Source organism: Dromiciops gliroides, chromosome 2 (genome assembly GCF_019393635.1).
Source record: "Dromiciops gliroides isolate mDroGli1 chromosome 2, mDroGli1.pri, whole genome shotgun sequence".
Taxonomy (NCBI): Eukaryota; Metazoa; Chordata; class Mammalia; order Microbiotheria; family Microbiotheriidae; genus Dromiciops; species Dromiciops gliroides.
In genome coordinates, this window is record NC_057862.1 from 419,915,493 (window position 1) to 419,937,200 (window position 21,708).

Sequence of the window (21,708 nt, forward strand, 5' to 3'; positions counted from 1 at the left end):
GGTGGGACAATGGGGGTTAAGTGACTTGCCCAGGGTCACACAGCTATTAAGTGTCAAGTGTCTGAGGCTGGATTTGAACTCAGGTACTCCTGAATCCAGGGCCAGCACTTTAACCACTGCACCATCTAGCTGCCCCCCTCTGCTAACTTTTGATAGACCTCTGGGTAATTTTGATAACTCAACGATGGCTATATAATGAAAGCATCTACTTGCCTTTGTCAAGGAGAGGCTTTCTCATCTCTGTACTACACTACAGGTAGGAACAGAGAAGAATAGATAGCTTTTACTTACTGAAATTCAACAGATGGTAGCAGAGAGCTGCTTGATGACCACAAGTCCACTGGAGACACCCAGCAGAGGTTATGACAAAGTAGAGAAGTGATGCCCAGCACAAATGTGCAACATCTCCAGAGCACACTGCTAACTGCAGCACTGAAGATACGAGTTGCCCCCAAGCCATATATACATCCTGGCCATGTGTATCTCTGTGTATAATTTCCATATGTGTGCCCTGACCACATGAGTTCTTGATTTGTTATATCCATATATGTGCCCTGGTCAGACCAGTTCCTGATATGTGCCCCAACACAATGTACCTGGATCATTTGTACTCTGTGGTAAGCAGCATCACTGGTGATGTAGTAACCTGTGGGAGAGTGAACACCATGTATGCAGGGGTTAGGGTGTCTTTTCTTGTAACATTATTGGTTGTACTTTTTGATCAAATTTAATCTTTTTCTGGAACCACATACAGGTCATGCCCTCTAATCATAGGTGTTCCATAGAAACTTATCCTGCGCCCTCTCCTCTTCTTCCTCACTTCTTTATTCCATGATCTCACCAGCTCCCATGGATTTACTTACCATCTCTATGCTGATGATTCTCAAATCTACCTATCCTGTCCCAACCCCTCTGCTGACCTCTAACCTCACATCTCTAACTGCCTTTCAGATATCTCAAACTAGATGTCCAGTAGACATCTTAAACTAAACATGTCCAAAACAACTCATTATCTTTCTCTATAAATCCAGCCCCCTTCCTACCTTCCCTATTACTGTAGAAGGCAACACCATCCTTCAGGTCCCTGAGACTAGTAACTAGTAGACAGTGATGTATCACACCAGTGATACTGCTTATCCTGTTTATAGCTTGCTTTGTATATATTTTTTTGCATGGTGTCTTCCCCCATTAGATTATAAGCTCCTTAAGGGTAGAAACTATCTTTCTTAATTGTATTCCTTAGCACGGTGTCTGACTCATAGTAGGCACTTAACAAATGTTTCTTCATTGATTGATTTTGTTTTGAAGTATCCCCTAGGTAATAAAAATATACACTTTGCTGTGAATTGACTTTATGCCATTGAGTTGGTATTGCCACTAGAGGCAGATAGGACTGGGCTTGGAATCAGGAAAACTCATCTACCTGAATTCAAATTTGGCCTCAGTTTCCACGAATGTAAAACGAGCTGGAGAAGGTAATGGCAAACCACTCCAGTGTCTTTGGCAAAAAAAAAAAAAAAAATGGAGTCACGAAGAGTACAACATGGCACAACAAAACTGAGTACCGGGAAGCTGAGGTGGCTTTTCTGGAGTCTCTTATGCGGCAGGTCCCAGGTTCTATTTACACAGTATCAAAAGATCTAGAAGAAGGGCTTCCAGCCCATTTGGTGGGCTCCCTGTCGAGGACTTAGTGAAGAACATGGCCATAATTCCACAAGATGTGAAGATGGGTTGCAACGTACACATTTGGAGAACGCAAGCACACCCACAAAAAACACAGATACGTTTAAATGTCGAAGTGGATGCTGCCCATGGCTTTTCTTTCCTCAAAGATGTATAGTCGGTTAGTCATATGTAATTTCTTTCAGAAACGCTGTTATTTTTTCCAGTTCCTAACATGACCTGACCTGACCAGAAGCTCATCCCGCCCACAGCACTACTCTCTGGTCCGTTTTCCCAAATTCCTCTTCCACAATGGCTCCTGGGGTAGGCATTGGTTGCCCCAGTTCCCTAAAAAACGAAAATCACCTGCCCAGCCAATAGTCGCTTACACCAGAAAAGGATGTTTCCGGCCCTTAAACTAGTGGGTAACGGGAGGGGCGGGGCTACAGAGACTGCTGCGAGGCCTAGTTCTCCCCGTGCTATGGTGATAGAAGCAAGCGTAGCTCTTGACATCGAGAGGAGGAGCTGGAAAAAACTAGAACTTGATCGGGCAGGCCAAAAAGATCTTTAGGAAAGGAATTGTTGGAACAGGAATAGAAGTCGTACAAACCGCCTCAATTAGGGAGTTGTAGTCCGGAACAGTTTGTCCTCAGCGCAGGCGCACTTCCCCTGACGATGCGCACGCAGCCTCAACGCCATGATTTGTTCTTAAGCTTCCAACCTTTTATCATAGGTCAGTCCAGGCTCCGGACCCATTCCAGGTATTTGGTGGCCCAGCCCCATTGCTTGCCGCCTCCCGTTCTTCCTGGGGAGCGCGGATCCGGGAGGGGCTGGAGGTGGGCGGGTTAGTCTAAGGCCGGGAGAGGCGGGGGGGCGGGGCGGGCGGAGCCGCTTCCCGAGGTCCGAGTGCGTGGATGATGAGTGAGTGACGGGCTGGGCCCTCGGCGGCTCCTTTGGCGTTTGACTGCAGTCACTAGGTGCGGCGCGAAGCGCGGGGGCTGAGCCTCCTCGAGTTCGAGATCTCGATTGCTTCTGCCTTGTATCAATCTGTCAGCAAGCATTAGATGCCTACTAAGTGCCAGGTACTGTGAAGAATGAATGGATAGATGGATGAATATTTATTAAGCATTTAATGCTTTAATGCTTAATAAATGCTTGTTCTGAGCACCGTATTAAAGACTGGACAAATAAATGCGAAAGTGAATACCTGCCCTCAAGGAGCTTACCTTCCAAGTGAGCAAGATAACACATCTCAAAAGCTGTGGCTAGGTGTTTTGGTTTGCTCAGGGGCTTGCCATTCAGTCATTTCAGTAGTGTCTGACTCTTTGTGACCCTGGTTGGCGTTTTCTTGGCAAAGATACTGGTGTGGATTCCTATTTCCTTCTCCAGTTCATTTTACAGATGAGGAAACTGAGGCAAACAGATTCAAGTGACTTCCCCAGGGTCATGCAGCTAGTGTCTGAAGACAGATTTGAAGTTAGGAAGATGAGTCTTCCTGACTCCAGGTGTGCCACCTAGCTGGCTTGTAAGGTGTTTAGAGGGCCTTTTTAAGGAGCTTGGCTGAGAAAGGGAGGCAAGATACAGGAGGATAATTAGGTTTGGGGTTTTTTTGTTGTTGTTTGTTTTTTAAGGTAGGCAACTAGGAAAGAACCAGAAGATGGGAAAATACTGAGGATTTAAGAAAGACTTGTGGGAGCAATCTCCTAGAGAATTTGGGGGAGAATGAAGCAGGGATGTATATGGAGAGGTTGGCTTTGGTGAAGAGACTTTACTTCAAAGAATGGAGTAAAGGAGAAGATAGTGGGAGAATCACACACAAACACACAACAGCTGGCACTGGGCCTTGAATACAGTGGAGGGGCCCATTAGTTGTTTGTTTTGGGTTTTTTTTTGTGAGGCAATTGGGGTTAAGTGACTTGCCCAGGGTCACACAGCTACTAAGTGTCAAGTGTCTGGTGCTGGATTTGAACTCAGATCCTCCTGAATCCACTGCCTATGCTCTATCCACTGCACCACCTAGCTGCCCCGGGGCCCATTAGTTTTGATGTATCCTTTAGTGCTCTCCCTCCTCTTATATACTTGCATTCCAATCCAAACCTAAAAAACCCAACCAAACAAAAACATTTAAGGGCCTACCCTGGAGGAGGCACTAGGAAAAAAACAAAAAAACAGAAACCAGTCCCTTGCCTCAAGGAACTTGAACTCTATTGAAGGAATACAACATGTACACAAGTAAATAAAAATAAGATGATCTGAAGAGGGTGAGAACACTAATAAAAAGAGGGATCAGGAAAGGTGTTCCACAGGAGGTGACACATGAGATGAGCTGTTAAGGAAGCTAGGGATCCTAAGAGTCTGAGGAAAGTCTCTGAAAGCCATGGGGACAAGACATAGAATACCAAGTGCAGGGAAGAGTGTAAAAAGGTTGGTAATATCCAGTAAGCCTGGAAAGATAGAATGGTGCCATGTTGTGAAGACTTTTCAATGCAAGTTGAAGAGTTTGTAATTTATCACAACAGTGGGAGCCACTAAAGACGGTAAACTCCATACGGGCCTGGACTGGTTTTTGGTTTGGTTTTTTGCCTGCCTATCTAGGACCTAGCCTTGTGCTTTGCACATAGTAGGTGATTAATAAACATTGGTGGAATTGAATTCTATTGTTGTTTAATGAATAAAATTCATCATATGCCCATTTGTATTGCTGGCTCTCTCTTCAGTACTTTGTAGGACTTAGGTGCTAGTTCCTCTTCTCTGACCCCATCTTCTCTCTGCTCACAGCAATTCTGTATTGAGGCATCAAGCCTGGAGCACCAGGGAGAGTCCTGGATTGAGGAAACAGAAATCTCAGCCCCAGAGTGAAGGTCCCAGATAAAAGTGATCTTGCCTCTAGACCCCCAGGGGCTGGGGAGCAGGGGCCTCATCCCAGGAGACACACTTGGGCTTAAACCTTTGGTCAGAGTTTCATGACGGAACAAGTCCTGGAAGACTCATGTTGGATCAGTCCCTGTTATCTTGCCCGGATAAACAGGACTAGGATGACATCAGACTATCCAGAAACCAAGTGAGCACTGTAACCTTAGAGTATCTGACCCAAATGCTTCAGGAGAGAGGTGAGAATTACAGAAGGTTTCCCTAATAAGGAGGTTGTGCCTTGAACCATTAAATGAGAACTTCTTCTCTAAAGCTGACAAGATTGAGTCTGAGTATATGTATGTATATGTATGATGACAAAGGCCTGTGTCTATGTGGGTAGCCAAGAAGAGACCTGAGTCCATATGCTTGGGTACTGAGGCAAATGTATGGGTCTGTGTAGGTGTCAGGGCAGAGGCCTGGGCCTATGTTTGTGACTGCTTTCTGTCATAAAATGTGTAAGAGGAGTCACACCAATTTCTTCTGTGAGGATCTCTAGCTTGATCAGTTTGGGAACCACAAGACAAGACAAAAGATCTCCTTTCATTTTTTTTCCTCTTCCACAGTTCAAGCTCCCCAGGAATCTGCATTTACACTGGCCGGATCACTGAACAGAAAGTAATGCACTGTGACCTCCTAATGATGAGATCCCAGGTGAGTTGGGGTTTTTTCTTAGTCTCCAGAAATGCCATCTTCTGGCAGAAATGTTTTCTCTCATTCTGGAATTACTATCTAGAAACCTGAGGCCCAGCTGTTTTGTTCCCAGGATACAGGAAGTATTCTTAACTTAATAACAACATTTCACAGAATTCCTTTTTTCTCATAATATCCAAGAACTCTTTCAGCAGGATGTCAAGTCTGCTGCTTAGTACTTTTTGTGAGCATGTCCTACTAGTCAGTAAGCAAAACAAAAGAAATGGAAGCTAGTGCTTGCCATCAAGCACTTTTGCAGTCTCACTGGGAGAGAAGACATACATGTAAAATCATTTAATTATTGTTTTTTAACACAGGTAAAAACCTTAATGCATGAGAAGAATGGGGAAGAAAATAAATATCAAAAACTCAGAGGAACGAAAGGCTAGATGAGATTTAAATGATTGTAGAGGATGGCAGAGGACATTCTGGGCAGGGAGAACATCAAGTGCAAAGGTTTCGAGCTGGAGTGACACTGTTCTTTGTAGAAACCAGTAAGAAGTGTGGCTTAGTTGGAGGAGAAGGGCGCACTTGATCATTTTTTAAAATGTGTTTTATTGATGTCTTTGTCTTTGTATCACAATCATTTCCTCTCCCACCTTTCCAGATTGAACGCATTGTTGTAGCAAAGAAAAAACATTTGAAATAGAATCTTTGTAACAGTGTGTATGATATTCTTTTCTACTAGTTTCCCACCTCTTTATTATTTATCCAAGGGAAAAGGTATTTTTCTTTATCTCTTCTCCAGGACCTTCATTGATTTTTCCATTATTTAGGGTTTATCTTCCTTTTAGTGATCTGCATAGTTACAGTCATGTACTTTGCTATCTTGATTATGCATATTTTGCTCAGAATCATTTCATATAAATCTTCTCATATTTCTCTAAGTTCCTCATACTTATTTCTTACTGAACAATAATATTCCACTACGTTCTTATAGCCATTCCCCAACACCAGCTTTGTTTCCAGGTCTTGATCACTTTAGCCCTCCACCATGAAATCTTGGTATGCTCCTGCTCTTAGTTCTTCACTTTGCTTCTACTACTCAGTTTTGGAGTCCTTAACTGTTTGCATCTCTCTAATAACTCAGACTGCCTGTTGAAAATGCGTGTATTCTTCTCTATATTCATTTTGTAAGGCCTTTTCTTAGATCTGGGGAGCCTTTGTTCTTTGGTCTATTGGTCACCTGCCCATCTCCTTTTTTTTTTTTTTTTGTGGGGCAATGAGGGCTGAGGGACTTGCCTAGGGTCGCACAGGTAGTAAGTGTCAAGTGTCTGAGGCTAGATTTGAATTCAAGTCCTCCTGAATCCAGGGCTGGTGCTTTATCCACTGCGCCACCTAGTTGCCCCCATCTCCTTTTGTTTTAAAAAGACCTCTTATGTTGCTTGATCTCCAGTGTGCAGATGATTTAATTGTTAATTTTTTGGCACATCCATCACAGATGAGTTGTATAGTAGTGAGTTACATAAGGCTAATTATTGCTTAACCCATTTCTTAGGAAATCATGCTCAGGGTAAATAGTGCATGTAGCCCTACTGCAGTTGTGCAGCATAACATTCTAGGAAATGTTTGATATCTTGCTTGTTCTTTATACATATCCATTAGCTTGTGGATATTTTAAGCAAGAACCAAGCCCCTGCTCCCTCCTGTAATTTCCAAAATGTATTAATAAATTGTGTTCCCCAATGTTATGTGAGCTACACTACAGACTTGTATTCCTAAATTTCTAAATAATTTCCTTATATTATACAGGTTTTCTGTGAAGCTAACATCAGGTTCAAGATCAGGTGACACAGAAAAGAAGTGATTGGCTGTCATAAATATTCTCTGAGAAGGTGGTTTCTCCATTATGAGACCCAATCAATATGATAATAGGGTTCATGGGAAAACAATTCTAGAATCTTTTTTCTGAGGGATTTTGGTTTGTTGGCACTGCCCAATCCAGACAGAGATCTTCCTATAACATAGCAAGCAGTTAAAACAAGGGAAGGTAGCTCTACACAAATCCTCTCACTGATTTGAAAGCACCACACAACCCCTCTCTATCCCAGGAAAAAAGGGAAGAAAAAACCCCCAGAAAAACAAAAAAATCATTTGGAGACTAATAGTAATAGCTAGCAGTTAATATAGCTCTTTAATGTTTTTTTTCCTAAGAGCTTTATAGATATTATGTCATTTGTTCCTCATGACAACCCTGTGAGTAAGGGACTGTTGGTTTTTGTTGTTTTGTTTTGTTTTGTAGGGCTATGAGGGTTAAGTGACTTGCCCAGGGTCACCCAGCTAGTAAGTGTCAAGTGTCTGAGGCTGGATTTGAACTCAGGTCCTCCTGACTCCAGGGCTAGTGCTCTATCCACTGCATCACCTAGCTGCCCCGTAAGGGACTATTGTTAACCTCAAAAATTCAGAGGAACGAAAGGTTAGATGAAGATGAAGAAACTAAAGCTGAGAGATGTTAAACAGCTTGTCCAATGACATAGCTAGTAAATGACTGAGGCAGGATTCAGCCTGAGGTCTTCCTGTCCCCAAGTCCAGCACTTTATCTACCTCCTGAAGTTCCAAAGCTTGACACCAGTTGTGCATATGCATGACCTACCCTTGTCTCCCACACTTGGATGCTAAATGAAGGCCATCCACCATGTCTAATGCCCCTGCCTGCCTGGGTTAAGGGATTCCTGAATTATGCAACCCTGTCTCTATTCTACCCCATATGTAGGCCTAAGTCTCTCAACCTGAAGCTACCATCCATTGGCAGGGCACAGAAAGGCAGGGAGTTCCTTAATCCACTAAATTTGAGGAATCTAATCCCATTCCAACCCAGGAAGGCCTTTACCCCTTATGGTTCAGGGAACTCCATAGGGTTCCTTGTCCATCCAGAGCCCTATTGAAGACAACTAAGATTTCCTACTAAATCCCCCATATCTTCCCTCCCCATCCTTGCCAGATTGGGGCACTCTTAACATCTCAGCCCTTTCCCTACTCTCTACCCCCTTATATCTCAATACTCAAGTCTACCTAGCTAATGGCTTAAAGCTTCCTACTTTTCAGCCCTGTCTCATCATTACCACCCCCCACCCATTTGTACTCTTAGCACTGGGCTGAAAGCTGTGGAATTCTGTACTTTTCCCCATAATGGAGGGAATAGCTCCTCCAATTCAGTCACAGGAATACCCCAGCTCTATTCTAACTACTACCCTGCTTGTTTTTGTTACCTTCTAACTTATTTTTTCTGGGTATTTAAAAATGTTTCATTAACACTCTTTGCTTTCTTTTCATCTTCCTCTTTTTTTTTGGTGGGGGGAAGGGGGAGGCATCACTGAGAGGCATAGTGAATAGAGAGCTGGCCTTACACCTAAAAAGACCTGGATTCAAGTACCCCTTCTGACACTTAATGACTGTTCCATCACTTAACTTGTTTTGGTATAGGAAGTTTGATACCAGGTGTTCCCTACACCACTGAAATCACAAGTCAAGTTCCTGCCCTTTTTGAGCCTCTATCATCAACGGCCACCATCACATTAGTCTCTAAAACTCTGTTCACTCCCCTCAAAACCCCATAACAAAAAGCCTCCCTTGTAACAAATGATTATAGTTAAGCAAAACAAATTCTCACATTGGTTGTATCTGAAAAATTGTCTCATTTAGCAATTACTGTCCTCCACCTCTTTGCCAAGAGATAGACAGCATGCTTCATCATCAGTGTTCTGTAGTGAGCAGTTACTACATTGATAAGCATTCATAAGTATTTCAAAGTTGTTTTCCTTTACAATATTGTCATTGTATTCCTGGGTCTGCTCATGTCACTTTGCATTAGTCAAACAAATCTCAGCTTTCTCAGAATCAGTCCCTTCTCTAATTTTTATAGCACAGTTATATGCCATTATATTCATTGGCAGTAATATATTGAGCTATTTCACAATTTATAGGTACCTACTGTTTCCAGTTTTGTGCTAAAACAACAAAGAGTACTATTATAAATATTGTGTATTTGTGTGTATTATCCTTTGTCTTGGTCTTTGATCACTTTGGCTAGGAAAGATATTGCTTAACAAAAGGGTGTGCACAGTTTAATGACATTTTAGATGTAATTCAAATTGCTTTCCAGAATTGTTGGACCAATTCATAGCCAGTACTGATTCCCCATTTGTGCCAAATGTATATTTTGCTTACAGGGAAAAATGTTTGCTCTTTAAGGATATTGTCTTATATTTCTATTGTATCTCCTCTATGGTCAACATCACTATTAGGTACATAGTAAGAATTATAATAATATACTACATTTGGAATATTCATAGGATCATAGATTATAGATGGAAAGAACCTTAGAAGTCATCAAGGCTTCTCTCATTTTATAAAAATGGAAATGGGCTTAGAGAGGTTTAGTAACATGCCTAGGGTCACTAAGTATCAGAAACAGAACCTGAACTCATTTTAACCACTGTATGAGACTTACCTCTGTAATTCAAAAACTTGAACTTTATTTGGACAGGTAATCTCTGCTCACTGAAGTTCCCAGTTGTCCCCAAAACTATGTCAATGGATCGTGGTTGAATAAAAATATTTTTGACATTTCAGGAATCATTGACATTCAAGGATGTGGCTGTGTACTTTACCGAGGAGGAGTGGGGGCAATTAGACCCTGGTCAGAAATATCTATACAGAGATGTAATGCTAGAGAATTATAGGAATCTGGTCTCATTGGGTAAGTATGGTTTTCTTATATGACTTAGAAGTCATAGATGTCCATTGAAGTATCTTTCTTTCCTCAGTTAATAAAGGGTATTGAGCTGCTGAAGTGTTTATCCATAAAGAAACCTAGGGTTTAATTATCAGATTCCTAATCCCTTTCTGGCAGAGAAATAAGATGTTCTTGATTTTCAGGTGAAAGGTCTATACCTTGTAGCATAAGAAATAGGTACATTCTTTGTGCTGTATTTATTACTGCATCTTTTATCTTTCAGAAGTTCTGAGGAACAGGGGCATGGAACTTTTTGGGATATATCTTTGTCCCCAGAAAAAACACCTAAGTCATTTGTCTTTCCACTTGAGCAGGGCATCACATTTCCAAACCAGATGTGATCTCCCATTTGGAGCAAGGAGAAGAACCTTGGATGGTAGGGAGAGAAATCCTAAGAGGTAATTCTCCAGGTGAGTGAGAGAGAACCAGATGAATATTATTATAAGTAACAGTTGTGAAAGAAAATAAGCTTCATTCTGCATTTAGCTCAATTGTATCAGAAAATCCTTTATTATCTTAAAACCTATTGCAGGCTGGGCAGATAGGTGGCACAGTGGATAAATCACCAGCCCTGGATTCAAGTGGACCTGAGTTCAAATCCAGCTTCAGACACTTGACACTTACTAGCTGTGTGACCCTGGGCAATTTAACCCTCATTGCCCCACAAAAAAAAAAAGAAAGAAGAAAAAACCAAACCTATTGCAGGTAGAGGGATAAACCAACAGTTTTCCCTGCTAATTTGATGGGCAACCATTTTGGTTCTAATTTTTTTTTTGTGATCATAAAGTGTTCCTATGAATATATATGTATATGTTATATCTTGCTTTCTGTCTATGACTTTCTTGGGTATGTGACCAGTAATCTGATCATGGAGAACTTTAAAATGCTGAATAAAAGAATTTTTATTTTATCTTAGAGGCAATAGGGAGCCACCAGAATTTTTTGATCAAAGGAAGAACATAGTCAGAGCTGTGCTTTGGAAATATCAATTTGACAAGGTCAGTGACAGATTGGAGAGGGGAGAGATCAGAGATGGAAAGACAAATTAGGGGACTATTGGAGTACTCCAGATGCTAGTTAAGAATTGTCTCTAAATCTACTTCTACCCCATATTTATAGCAGTTATGAAATAAATGATGAAATTTCACAGCAACAAAAAGAACAAAAGTATTCAGTTTTCATTTATGCTTTTGTAATATTTATTTAGCGAAAAGGGAATATTAATTATGTAGACAAAAAAGACCTAGTTAGCTGGCCTCTTGGGATCAAGTATACTCCTTTCCCTAATTTTATCACTCAACGCTAATCCATTAGAGATTTTTTGATGCTAAGATTCTCCTTTAAGTACCCTATACTTGTAGAGAAGACTGTGGTCACTTAACATGATTTCCCTGAAATATCATTCTAGATTTTATCTCAACATAACACAAACTTGGTTATTACTATAATTGGTTCTAAAGGTTTATAAGCACTATTGCTTTTTATTTTTATACAATAGTTGTTTCCCCATAATTTTCCTTTCTTTCTTCCCAAACCCCATTTTACCCCTACTACCCACACATCCATTGAACCTTTTCATATAACAGGGTTTACTGCATTCCATATTCATGGTCTTCACTTTCTACTTAGTGCAGGAATGTTTCATTGACACTTTTCTAAGAAGTTTGTTGTACTCCAGAGTTCAGTTGCTTTTTAGTGTTATTAATCATCTATATATTTGTAGTCATTGTCTGTTATTCTCTTGATTCTGCTTTCTTTACTGTATCACTTCATATAGTCTTGCCAGGTTTCACTGAATTCCTTATTAGTCATTTCTTATAGGACAATAATATTCTATTGCATTAATATGCCACAGAATCCTCAGCAATTTTCCAATTTTATGGGCAACTATTTTGGTTTTGATTTTGTTGCAGCCACAAAGAATGCATATGAATATATGGCATAGGTTATATTTTTGTTTTTGTCTTTCATTTTCTTGGGGACATTCTCAGTAATGAGATTGCTAAGTCACAGGGTAAGAAGAGTCTAGTGATTTTTCTCACATAATTCCAAATTGTTTTCCAGAATGGTCAGACCAATTCATAGCTCTATGAGCTACTCAACAATGTTTTGTACAAGCTGAGTGCAGGGGCCTATACTTTTCAAGACAAAGGCCAGAATTTGATACCCATCCCATTTATGGTCTAACTTGTAGCATCCATGAGGGCAGCATCAACTAGTCTAGTTCTCATGTTACAGTAATGATTGTTTAGTCTCCAAAGGTTTTCTAATCTGTAGCTATTAAATCCATATTAGGTCTCTGTCTAGTGTACACTATAATCTCTAATCCAGTAGAGGTATGGGCTGCTTAATGTCTTTATGCTGGACTAAGAGGTTTTATTAGTACTGAATAGTAGAATATGTACATGTAAAAGACAATAAAGTATAGAAGCTGACCATATACAGGATATGTAATTGTGTGTGAGAGAAAGATAATGTAATATATTATAATACATTAGAAGCTGATAGCAGAACAGGATCTGGTTTTCAAAAGAGGATATGGAAACCAGCTTTGCTTAAAAGAAAACACAAGATGTAGAAGAACAAAGATTCAGCTGTCATTTTCTGATGAAGCATGGGGACCAATCTATTAATGGTTCTAGGTTTATTGGAACATAGAATGTGTAAGAGGGGAAGAGGAAGGGAAGGAAGGGAGAGAGAAGGAAATAAGTATTTATATGGTATCTACCGTGTGCCAGGCACTGTTTTAAGCATTTTATAAATATTATCTCATTTGATCTCACAACAGCTCTGCAAGGTAGGTGCTATTATTGTCTCCTTGTTGAAGAAACTGAGGCAAACAGAAGTTAAGTGACTTGCCTAGTGTCATATAGCTAGTTTGTATATGAAACCAGATTTTAACTTAGGTCTTCCTGACTTCAGGCCCAATATTCTCTCTATGACATCAAGATGTGAGATTTGTCTAAAATCAGTTTAGGTGGATATATTAGAACCCAACTGTGGAGGACTTTAAACACCCAGAAAAAGGAGTTTATATTTTATTCTAGAGGCAATAGAGAGCCTGAACTTTATGATCAAAGGATTGACATGGTCTGACCTGTGCTTTGGAAATATCAGTTTGGCAGCAACATGTATGGACAACTTTTTCTGTAACATACATGTGTATAAAGTACTAAAGTTCAAAGGTACTAGAACCTGGAAAAATCAGGAATGGCTTCATATAAAGAGTTAAAGGCATTGAGAGATTCCAAGAAATGAGACTGGAGGAAATGAGAAACATAATGAGAAGCCTGGACAAAGGGATGGAAATGGTAGCTAGAAATTTGTGTGTGTGTGTGTGTGTGTGTGTGTGTGTGTGTGTGTGTGTGTGTGTGTGTGTGTGTGTGTAGAATATTTTTAACAAAGACCAGCAGAGGCCAGTTTGACTGAAATAGAGTATAAAAAGGGAAATAACATTTTATTGACCTGAAAATATGAGCTGGAACCAGATTGTAAAGGACCTTTAATGGCAAAGTTTATATTTTATCCTAGAGGCATTAGAATACTACTAAAGATTCTTGAACAAGAGAGTCGAATGGTCACACCTGTGCTTAGGAATATCACTTGGGCAGCTACATAGAGGAAACTGCATTGGAGAAAACTCTGTTGAAGGCTATTGCAGTATTCTGGGTGAGAGGTGTTGAGAGCCTCAACAAGGTTGGTTATGGTATGAATGGAGAGAAGGCAATGGATAGGAGATGCTGGGGAGGTATAATTGACCAGGTTGGGTATCTAATTGCATTTGAGGGGTTGAGGAGGAGTTAAGAATGAGGTTGTAAACCTTACTAAGTGGAAAGATGGTGGAGCCCGTGACAGAAAGAAGTGCACGTGGGTAATGTAAGACTGAAATTTAAGACTAAAGCTCTGAGAGAGTTAAAGACTGTATGGTTGTTTTGGACTTATCTGCAAAGACATGAAAATTGAACGCATGGGAGTTAATGAGAAAAAAAGGGGTAAAGACCCTATATGAACAGGACATGGATGATTAGTCTTCAAAGGAGATCGAGGATTGGCCAGGCTGGTAGGAAGAAAACCAGAAGAGAAAGAGCAGTGTTCCAGAAACCCATGAAAAAGAAAGTATCCTTTAGGAAAGAGGTTAGTCAAAAACACTCCAATTATTTCTTTAAAAATATATTTACTAATAGTAAAAGTAGCTGACATTTAAGATTGTGCTTTAAGATTTACAAAGTTCTTTACAACCTTAAGATTCCGTCTTTGAAACGTCATTCAGAAACAAGGTGTAACCTATTAGTACTTCTGGTACTTTTTTCTTTGTATTTTCCTGCAGTTCTGGCATCAGATCAATATCTTAATGTCTATCCAAGCTCTCATCCTCCACAAATATTTTTTTGACTACTTTCATGTTGAACTTTATTTTCTTTGGCATCTTAGTCATTTAAAGTCTGTATTTAGTACAGCTTTTCCTTCCTTTTAAACATCTGTAGGACTCAGCTCTTATTCTCCACTATTACCACAATTTTGGGGTGGTTAATCATTACTTACTACAACATAAAGTTGCTGTCCTTATTGGCAGATTGTCTCTTCCCCAATTAATTTTGCTTTATTGTCAGACCTTTAAATACTGGCCTGCTAATTGGTATAGTGGATAAAGTGCCCAGGAAGGAGTCAGGAAGGTTTATCTTCTTGAGTTCAAATTTGGCCTCAGACACTTGCTGTGTGACACTGGACAGGTCACTTAACTCTCTTTGCCTCAGTTTCCTCATCTGTAAAATGAGCTGCAGAAGGAAATGTCAAAACACTCCAGTATCTCTACCAAGAAAATCCCAAATGGGGTCACGAAGAGTCAGACACAACTGAAAAATGACTGAACAACAACACTTAAAATACTACATTCATCCTTTTACTACTAATCATTTTAAAAATATAGTAACTTCTGGGGCAGCTAGGTGGTGCAGTGGATAAAGCACCGGCCTTGGATTCAGGAGTACCCCGGTTCAAATCCGGCCTCAGACACTTGACACTTACTAGCTGTGTGACCCTGGGCAGGTCACTTAACCTCCATTTCCACACACACACACACACACACACACACACACACACACACACACACACAAAAATATATATATATATATAGTAACTTCTTATGATGTGTTACATCATGTCTTAACTCCTCTGCTTAGCATTCAAATTACTCTTTAATTATCCCTCTATTTAATTATCTCTCTATTCCCTAACAACACTCTCTACTATAATTCAAAAGTATTCATATTCTCTTTTTATAACATTAAATTTCCTACAACTCTGTTTATGTTGTACTCACTATCAGCTTGGTGCTTCTCCAATGTTAGCTTCTAATATTTGGCCTTCTCTATAGTACTTAAGAATTTACTTAAAAAAAAAAAACAAAAACAAAGTATAACCAACCCATTGACCCCTTCTTAGACCCTAGAGTAATTTACATCCTCAAAACATAAAAAAAAAGTATTGAACAGTTTTTGTGGCCAAGAATATTCTCAGTCACCTCATGGAAGTACTGCCATTTTTCTTGCTTTTCCTTTTCACTAACTGTCTCACCATTCTAAAATGTTCCGTAATCTTTGTGTAGCAAACTTTTTTTTATTAATCTGCAATATCACACAGCAGAATCTAATCTTACAAATTTAGGGTGCATAACCTCAGTTTCCTTGTTGACAGCATATCCTTTAAACATTCACTAATTTCCCTGGTTGGTAGCATCCATCCATCCATCCATCCATCCATCCATCCATCCATCCATCCATCCATCCATCCATCAATCAGTCATTCAACAAATATTAAACACCAGTTCCAAGTTTTGTGCTGGGCACTAGGTATACAAATTTAATGAATGGAATAATCCCTGTCACAGGGAGTTTACATTCTAAACCATCTCCATTAGACAGACTATCTATCTATCTCTCTACCTACCTACCTACCCACCTACCTATCTAAACACTTTAGTTTTACATTTTTAATGTACTTTTCACGTAATATAAAATATTATAGTTTAATGTGTCACCAATGGTTTGGCCTCCAGCCCCTTTACAGTAGGCTGCACATTCTCCTTGTCACTGACCTTGAAGATGTGTGTAGGAAGTGCATTCGCTTAGACGGAGCAAAAATTACTATGGCTGCAAATAAGACCTGATTTTTGTTAGGGAAATTGTAGGAAAGCGAGGATTGAAGTAGTGTTCTTATAAACATGAAATTGTTGCTTATGTATGATTCCTTTGGTGACATTTTACATGATCATTTTAGATAGGATAAGATAGGGAAACCCAGTTGGGCCTCTATTACAATAATTTGGACATGGTTAATGGAGCTCTGGCTCCCACAATTCTGCTGTTTGCTCATTTAATCTGTTATACTATTCACTATTTTATTTCTTTTAGGTGGGATGACCAGGCATGAAACCAAGCAGGGCAATTCTGAAGAGGAATTATCCCAGGTGACAGTGGAAAGATTTCCAGAAGGTGTTATCTGGTACTCTGAGTTAAGAGATACCTGGAAACATGTTGGTCCATTTGGAAGGCAAATGATAGTTCCTCAGGAGAAAATTATCCCAGAGAAGACAGACCCTAAATGTAATGAAATTAGTCTGAATTCAGTCCTTGTTACAGAACAGAAAGTTGCTATACAAGAGAAATCCCAAGGATGTGATCTATATGGAAGAACCTTTCAATTTAGTTCACACCTAATTAGACATCAGAAAATCTGTGTGTGGAAGAAACCTTATGAATGTCATGAATGTGGGAAAGCTTTTAGTAAGGGTGCACTCCTAAGGCAACATCAGAGAGTCCATACTGGAGAGAAACCCTATAAATGTAATGAATGTGGGAAAGCTTTCACACTACGTGGGAGCCTTACTGGACATAAGAGCATTCACACTGGAGAGAAACCCTATGAATGTAATGAATGTGGGAAAGCCTTCAGATTGCATGCACATCTTACTCAACACATGAGAATTCATACTGGAGAGAAACCCTATGAGTGCAATGAATGTGGGAAAGCCTTCAGATTGCATGGACACCTTACTAAGCACCTGAACATTCATCCTGGAGAGAAACCCTATGAATGTAATGAATGTGGAAAAGCTTTCAGTAAAGGTGCACTCCTTAAGCAACATCAGAGAGTTCATACAGCAGAAAGACCCTATAAATGTGATGATTGTGGGAAAACTTTCAGTATGAGTGCACTCCTTAAGCAGCATCAAGGAGTCCATACTGGGGAGAAACCCTATGAATGTAGTGAATGTGGGAAAGCCTTCAGACTTCGTGGAAGCCTTACTCAACATAAGAGCATTCATACTGGAGAGAAACCCTATGAATGTAATGAATGTGGGAAAGCTTTCAGTACAGGTGCAATTCTTAAGCAACATCAGAGAATCCATACTGGAGAGAAGCCCTACAAATGTGATGAATGTGGGAAAGCCTTCAGTAGGAGTTCAAGTCTTACTGAACATAAGAGAATCCATACTGGAGAAAAACCCTATGAATGTAATGAATGTGGGAAAGCCTTTAGACTGCATGGACACCTTACTAAACACCAGAGCATTCATCCTGGGGAAAAACCTTATGAATGTAATGAATGTGGGAAAGCCTTCAGACTTTGTGGAAAACTTACTCAACATAAGAGAATTCATACTGGAGAAAAACCATATAAATGTAGTGATTGTGGGAAAGCATTTGGAGATGGTGCACTTCTTATGCGGCATCAGAGGGTCCATACTGGAGAGAAACCATATAAATGCAATGAGTGTGGAAAAGCCTTTAGTCGTCGAGCAAACCTTACTCAACATAAAAGAGTCCATACTGGAGAAAAACCTTATGAATGTCAAGAATGTGGGGAAACTTTCAGTCAGAGTAAACAACTAAAGCGACATCAGACACTTCATACTGGAGAAAAACCCTACAAATGTAATGAATGTGGGAAAACCTTCCGTCAGAGTAGACAGTGTACTCAACATCAGAGAATTCATACTGGAGAGAGACCCTACACTTGTAGTGAATGTGGAAAGACCTTCAGACTGCATACACAGCTTACTGAACACAAAAGCATTCATACTGGAGAGAAAGCTTATGAATGTAATGAATGCGGTAAAGCCTTCAGACTGCATGCAAATCTCTCTCGGCATCAAAGAATACATACAGGAGAGAAACCCTATAAATGTAATCAGTGTGGGAATGCTTTCAGGCACAGTTCAACTCTAGTCAGGCATCAGAGACTTCATGGTGGCGAGTAATCCTGGGGTTTTAGTGAATGGAGAAATGTTTTCTGTTATATTTATCCTTTATTCAGATATTTGTGGTCATTGTCATAGTTTGTCACTAATTGATTTTGTCATGTCTTAGAGAAAAATATGCTTCCTCTCCTTTATTTCTTTCTGCTCTACTATACACCTCAGTGCCTACAAGGAACTTCACATCAATTTACTTCAAAGTATATCACCTTATAATTATTATGGTCAGTGATTAGTTCAGCTAACATCAGTTTTCTGATGATATGGGTAAATTTTTGTCCTTGCATTCTTTAAAATTACCCAGTTTTACAGTTTTCAATACCTACTGAAATTTTCGCATGATTTCTGGTAATACCACACTAGGAGGCATGGCTACCCAATAGAGTTAGGAAGTTGATCATTAGCTTTAATTGGCTTTAAGTGAGTTGACCAGCTTTTTTTTAGAAGTAAAGTTAAACAACTGTGAGGTGGGATGTGTATTTATAAAATTATTGTCAAGGATCAGAGATTTAAAATGTTAAAGAACCTTAGAAGCCATAAAATCCAACCACATTTTACAAATGAGGAAACAAGCCCATATTGTTTGATTTTTTTCCAAGATCACATAGTTAGTGATAGGATTTAAACCTAGATGTCTAAGTTAAGAGGATTGAATGGAGTCAGGTTCCTTGATCACTTTTCCCTACTCCCTAAAATGAACAATAGAAACACCAAAGGGAAGAGAAATGGCTAAAACTAAATTACATGCACACATGAGAAGGAAAAAAAAGCTAATCAGAATTTAGTATGAGCAAAGTAACAGTGCTGACACAACTAAAAATACTTAAGAATAATAGAATCAGGTAAAATACCAGAAACTATGAGAGATTGAAAAGGATATTATGAAACCAAAAAAAAGTAAGGGTTTGTTCTCCCATTGGATATGCAACATGTGAAGTCTGAAATAACTGAGGGACAAAGATTCAAACTTCTAAGCATATTAGTTTATTAAGCAATGCATGCCAATTGCATATCAAATTGGGACTGTACCTCCTCAGCTTGGCACTGGACCCAAGTATAGGGGAGATAAGATCTTTATGCATTAAAACAATAGGATATAAACCAGAGTACAAAATTGGGTAATCTGATTTCTAATTTAAGGAAATATTAGGGGCTTTCCAAATTGGGAGGGGGAGAGTGAACAGGTGCAATTCCTTAAAATCAGGAAAAAAGAGGTGTCCCACTTGTCCCTACCTCCTAAATGTCTATTCAGTCAAAGGAACAATGAAACAGTAACTGGTTGACCAGGATGGGGCCAGTTTTCAAATAAGACATGGGATGCTGGAGATGTATAATTGTGAAAAAACTCCTTGCATCAGTCTTTGGATCTAACTGGATTTCTGGTAAGCATAACCTAGATCCTTAGTTAAAGGTCTCTAAGCAACAGGTAGGGGTGGTCCAGTTTCCCAACCACACAGGGCTAAGTTCAAACTGCAATAAAGTTTTCTTACAGGATAGAAATTGGATTAGACCTACAACTGAATAGAAAGGGAACTGAGCTAGATCCAGAATTGAGTTATAAGATGGGATCAGTGTGGTCCACTCAATTCCCAGATAGAAGACACAACCAAGTGAAATTGGTGATGCTTAGAAAAATCACATGGTTAAATAATAGCTACAATATTAACTAAAAAGTAGATTACAAAAAAAATATAAGATGCAAAAATGCAAGAAATACACTATAAAAGTATAGTGTATTTCTTGCATTTTTGGATCTTATAATTGCACATAATTGTGAAGCAACAGAAAATATAATTCCCTTCCAAAGGACACCTTGAATTATCCAAACTATTGGAAAAAACAGACTTAAGTTACTGATATATAGTATAAATCACAACACTAGTCAGGATTGTAAACAGACTAGAGAAATTAAAAGAACAAGAGAATTTGGACACTTTCTAGGAACTACTGAAGAAAATTTCCCCCAGAATTGGTTAAAGTAACCAGTGAAACATAATTAGAAATAATACATAACATTCAACAAGAATGCAAGCTTGAGGGCAGGGATTTTTTTTGTTTTTTCAGTCAATATGTGTTGATTAACCAGAAGGAAAAAAAAATCCTCAAATTTAACACTTGCTAGAAGTTCCTCAGTTAAATGCAACAGTACAATAACAAAAATGCTAGTATATGCTAGAAGAAGTGAAAAAATTACTAAGCAATTAGGACCACACCAGATTTCAAGAACAAGGAAGGATAACAGAAATTGGAAAAAAGACATTTGCAAAATGAGAGGCACACACCTTGAACCCTTAACCCACAGAATATATGCTGCATGAAGACGGGAAATATTCAAAATGCAAATAGCTATTAGGATGAAGAAAGATTTATAAATACTGGGCAGGGGTACAGTGATAGTAAGGAAAGATTTTAAAATAGCATGTGAAGGAATGATGCCAAGAAAATGATGTGTATAGAACATTTCCTTAAGTGGAGAAAATTTATACTACTAAGTGCAGAGAAAACATTCTTGATGAAAGACACTTGTTTTTAATGGGGAAAATACAGGGAGAAGAAGTCATATTATGGTTTGTAAAAGTATTTGAAACCCACCAGCCCTGGATTCAAGAAGACCTGAATTCAAATCTGACCTCAGACACTTGATATTTACTAGCTATGTGATGCTGGGCAGGTCACATAACCCTCATTGCCTCACCAAAAAAAAAAAAAAAGTATTTGCAACCATAAGCTAATACATACAAAGGAGAAATTCTAGCAGCATTCCTTGATAGGGTATCGGTGGAGGGATAAATTTATAAATAAATGAAAAACATTTTTTCAACAGATATCAACATTACTACATAAACAATAGTTATAAAAACTAGCTGGTACTAGAAAAAATAATAGTGATAGAAAAAATAATAAAGTGGGAGGCAAGGTGGCACAGTGTATATAGAGTGCCAAGCTGGGAGTCAGCAAGACTCATCTTCCTGAGATCAAATCTGGCCTCAGATACTAACTGTGTGACCCTAAGCAAGTCATTCAACCCTGTTTCCCTCATTTCTTCATCTGCAAAATGAGCTGGAAAATAAAATGGCAAACCATTATAGTATCTAGGTAAAGAAAACCCCAAACAGGGTCATGAAGAATGATATGAGCAGTCACAGATAAGGCAAAAAACTTAAAGAGTCCAAAGACTAGAAACAATTAGTGTTTGGTGATCCCACACAGACAATAGATGAAAATGAAATAACTTTAATAAAATCTTGTGGAAAAAATAGATGACTATATGTTCAAAAGGAGGGTTGGAGCTTAGATCCACACACTATAGGCCACAAGACAGATTTTTTTAAATAGTGGAAAAAGTGAAAGATAAAATGTTTTCCAAATTGTGAAGAAGAACAATTTTATTCATCAAACAAAAAAAAAACCCATTGGAGATCATTTGGATTTTGCACAAGAAAATATAGTA

At 39.1% G+C, this 21,708-nt stretch overlaps 1 protein-coding gene across 6 annotated transcripts in view; it reads left to right on the top strand.

Annotated features, from left to right (window-relative positions):
* LOC122742767 (zinc finger protein 184-like) overlaps positions 1-21,213 on the top strand; it is a 55,102-nt gene extending 33,889 nt beyond the window's left edge. Inside the window, exons 1-6 of one of the 6 annotated variants that reach the window (XM_043987250.1) lie at positions 2,363-2,423; positions 4,441-4,723; positions 5,139-5,226; positions 9,838-9,964; positions 10,315-10,410; positions 16,411-21,213. In XM_043987250.1, coding sequence (XP_043843185.1) covers positions 4,626-4,723; positions 5,139-5,226; positions 9,838-9,964; positions 10,315-10,410; positions 16,411-18,260 — 2,259 coding nt within the window. In that variant the 5' untranslated portion in view covers positions 2,363-2,423; positions 4,441-4,625 and the 3' untranslated portion in view covers positions 18,261-21,213. Of the gene's footprint in view, positions 1-2,362; positions 2,424-2,593; positions 2,745-4,440; positions 4,724-5,138; positions 5,227-9,837; positions 9,965-10,314; positions 10,411-16,410 lie in introns of those variants that run through there. The other 5 variants (XM_043987249.1, XM_043987251.1, XM_043987252.1 and 2 more) reach the window with 5 other exon arrangements.
* The last annotated feature ends 495 nt before the right edge of the window (positions 21,214-21,708 follow it).